The following is a 3,229-nucleotide window of genomic DNA, read 5'->3' as shown; positions in this document are numbered from 1 at the left end:
CAGGAAAGTGATATACTTACTTTCTTGGGAATCAAGAAAGAACTATGGATTTTAAGGAAAAAAAAAGGATCACAGTGATCAGCAACAGTTTTAGAGTACTAATAACTTTCTATTTATCTGTGGCCAAACAAACTAAAAGAACCAGGTTTAAATAGATCATTTGACTGAATCAAATGTAATAATTTATGTGGTCAGCACAGAAATGATGATATATCTATACACAAAATGTAGTGCATTCTACTTTCCTCAATAATCATACAGCTTTGTCATAGTCACTCAACTGTCTCAGGTAGCTCTGTAGCAAGGAAAAATGGATGGCAGCTACAATTGTAAGTTCTGGCTACCAGCTCTACATTGGATATATTCATAACTCTAGCTACCATGTATTTATGGAAAGTTTTTTTGCACGAGTGAAGACAAAACCAAATAATCAAATTCTGATATATGAAATGTTTATTTATTTTAGGAGTTATAATAAAATTAATTTGAGGAAATCAAACATTTTAAAGTTGTTATTTCACACACCTACAGAGAGATATCATCAGCATGACAGAGGCAAAGTGTTCACATTTGGAAAATTACTGAAATAAGTGGAATACAATTCTTGCTTTTTAAATAAAATACAGAATTTTGTGTTCAAATGTAAATCATGAAAAAAGCAAACTACTTTGAATTCTGGATATTAAAACTAAACATAAATCAGTTAATTTGAATGCAACTACTTCATGTAACTCCATGCTCTTTAAACATGGAAGCAACAGAAGAAAATTTTGCAAGGTGTAAAAAGGAGCATAGAAAGACTGCTTGACTAAGCTTTTTTTCAGAAAAAAGTAAATTATCAATGCCATTTTCATGAAGTGACTGCTTTGTGCAAAAACTGCAACTTAACAAAAAACCTAGGTGGATAGAAAAAGATATTAACAATTTTATCCAGGAAAAATAAATTTAAAAAGTAAACTCTCCTAATATAGGCAATTTATGGGTAAATTTTATCAATAGACAATTCTCAAATTAAAAAGGTTTACCTCTTTGGATAAACGTGTAAACAAGTCTCCTCCCCTGAGAAAATCCAAAATAAGATATAGCTTCCCTTCTGTTTGAAAAGCTGAAAAGATCAATTAAACAAATTAAACATAATCATATTTTACCCATGATCAGAAGAATAACATATCTTACAATTCACCCTTATTTTAATTATCAGCATGAGTAATTCTTCTTTCCCTTTGTGGCAAAATTTATTTTAATGAATTAAGTAACTATTCCTCCATCGCGGACCAAGTAACTCCCATGCCATATGAAAGCAAAGCAAGACACCAACGGACTTTCTAAAAAACATAAGCTATGCTTAGATTAGTCAGCATTTCATTCTGGATTTTGGAAGTAAAAAGCCTAGATATAAAAGGGCAAATTAGTAACTACTGTAGATATTCTAAAATCTCTGGAAACTCAGCTTAACAAGGAGATCTAGTCTAGTCTGCAAAGGAGTGACAAGTAAAATAGTCAAAGCTACACTATTTAAGCCACATCAGCAAGTGACAGTGATCTGAAGTTTGAACTATAGGAAAAACTGGATCCTAAAAGAAAATTGTAAGCTGAGAAAAAACCCCAAAACCTGTCTTTTTTCAGCTTACTTTCTACATGACATATTAAGAGTACTGTCCCCCCTCCACATAAGTAATTTTTTTATGGCTGCCCATTTTAAAATTAAAAGGAATATTCCCACCAGTTTTTATGCAAGTGGAAGTAATGCCATTGCATATGTCTTCTATAGAGTAAATGGAGTAATTTTAAAAAGTGAATGTCATATACAAAAGATAAGAGGTTTTAGAAAAGAATGGCTATAGATAACTGCTTTTTAATAAACCAAAAGGGCTGCAGACTATTGGTCCTGTAAAGATTTAACTCTATGCATCAAGTTACCCACGTGCTTACTTTGCACAAGAATTATTATACAGCAAGTCTTTGCATAATCTATGATTCTCTGAACCATGAAGCAAGTATTAGGTACTATCTTGACAAGCACCCATTTTTACAATATAATAATGAATTTTTCTGCAACTCACCATAATGTAACTTGACAATGAAAGGATGGTTAACTTCTACTAGGATATCACGTTCCATTTTTGTCCGAACCCGATCTCGAACTACAACAGAACATAAGCAAGATTAAAAAAAAAAGTAACATTATGAATCAGTATTTCTCCTATATTTCCTGATGAACTTCACATGGTATCCTATAGTATTATAAAGGTCTGCAGGTTCCTATACTTTACACAGGAGAGATTTGAGAGAGAATTTATTTCACAGCGTAGAGTCTTCTGATGAGTATCTTCATGCATTTCAATTTGCTGCAGTTCCTGCTATTGGCAAAATCTGACACCAAGTAAATAAATTTAACAAAAGCACAGAAGAAAACATAACCAGCCTTCAGTGTGCCCTATACTTAGTTAACCTTTTAAACAGTAGATCAAAACTGCCAGTTATTTACAGGAAACATAGCAATTTTCTCTGCTTTTGAAAAGTAGGGGGAATTAAATTTATAGGAAAACCAATTTATAACATAAATACAATTATACTATCATAAAGATGCTTATCTTGTTTTAACTAATTCAAATAACCCGCACTATTAAAATACTAAGTACCTTCACAATTTGGAAAGTAGTTTTTCCTCTCCTCTCTTTATTATGAACTTATAATAAAAAGAAAATCCACTGAATGTAGTTTATACTTCAGTCAAACTTTTTGATTTTAAAAACATTTCCTGAGAGTAAACATCTGCATGGAGGAGTATATCAGGCATCAGACGCAGTTACTGTTCAAGCTGCCTGGGCATTCCCACTGTGGTGGCTCAGAATGGGACATGTATCTGCTCCTATGCCACCACAGATTATACTAAATAAGCATCTCACGCAAATACCCCGTGCATAAGGGACTGGCAATCCATGAACACAGGCAAAACCATCAGCTGAGTGTGGCACTTGCTTCAGCTGTCCTATGCATCTCCCCTGTCACTCCAGGCAGTGCCTGGTTCCCATCCAAGGCTCAAGATCAGCCAGGACGCAGATAAAATTCAGAACTCTTACAGATGAGAGCTAGTAAAGTTTGCTACAGTGGTTTAAGATTGTGCATTTCTCTTTCTTATTCCACATTTTGTTATTGCTCCTTTCCCGAATGTTACAGCTTCTTGAAGGAAGCACCCCAAAGCAATGAAGTCACAGAATCGGAGAAT

General features: G+C 33.7%; 1 protein-coding gene across 1 annotated transcript in view; it reads right to left on the bottom strand.

Annotated features, from left to right (window-relative positions):
- RPS6KA3 (ribosomal protein S6 kinase, 90kDa, polypeptide 3) overlaps window positions 1-2,148 on the bottom strand; it is a 31,316-nt gene extending 29,168 nt beyond the window's left edge. Inside the window, exons 1-2 of the mRNA XM_010146158.1 lie at window positions 2,064-2,148; window positions 1,026-1,105 (exon numbers count right to left, since the gene is read on the bottom strand). Of these exons, the coding sequence (XP_010144460.1) occupies window positions 1,026-1,105; window positions 2,064-2,121 (138 nt within the window). The 5' untranslated portion in view covers window positions 2,122-2,148. The remainder of the gene's footprint in view (window positions 1-1,025; window positions 1,106-2,063) is intronic.
- Window positions 2,149-3,229: the final 1,081 nt, after the last annotated feature.

The sequence above is a fragment of the Buceros rhinoceros genome, unplaced genomic scaffold, assembly GCF_000710305.1.
Source record: "Buceros rhinoceros silvestris isolate BGI_N320 unplaced genomic scaffold, ASM71030v1 scaffold11392, whole genome shotgun sequence".
NCBI classification, from domain to species: domain Eukaryota; kingdom Metazoa; phylum Chordata; class Aves; order Bucerotiformes; family Bucerotidae; genus Buceros; species Buceros rhinoceros.
The sequence above is the reverse complement of the archived record's forward strand: the minus strand, read 5'-3'. Positions and strand labels throughout refer to the sequence as shown.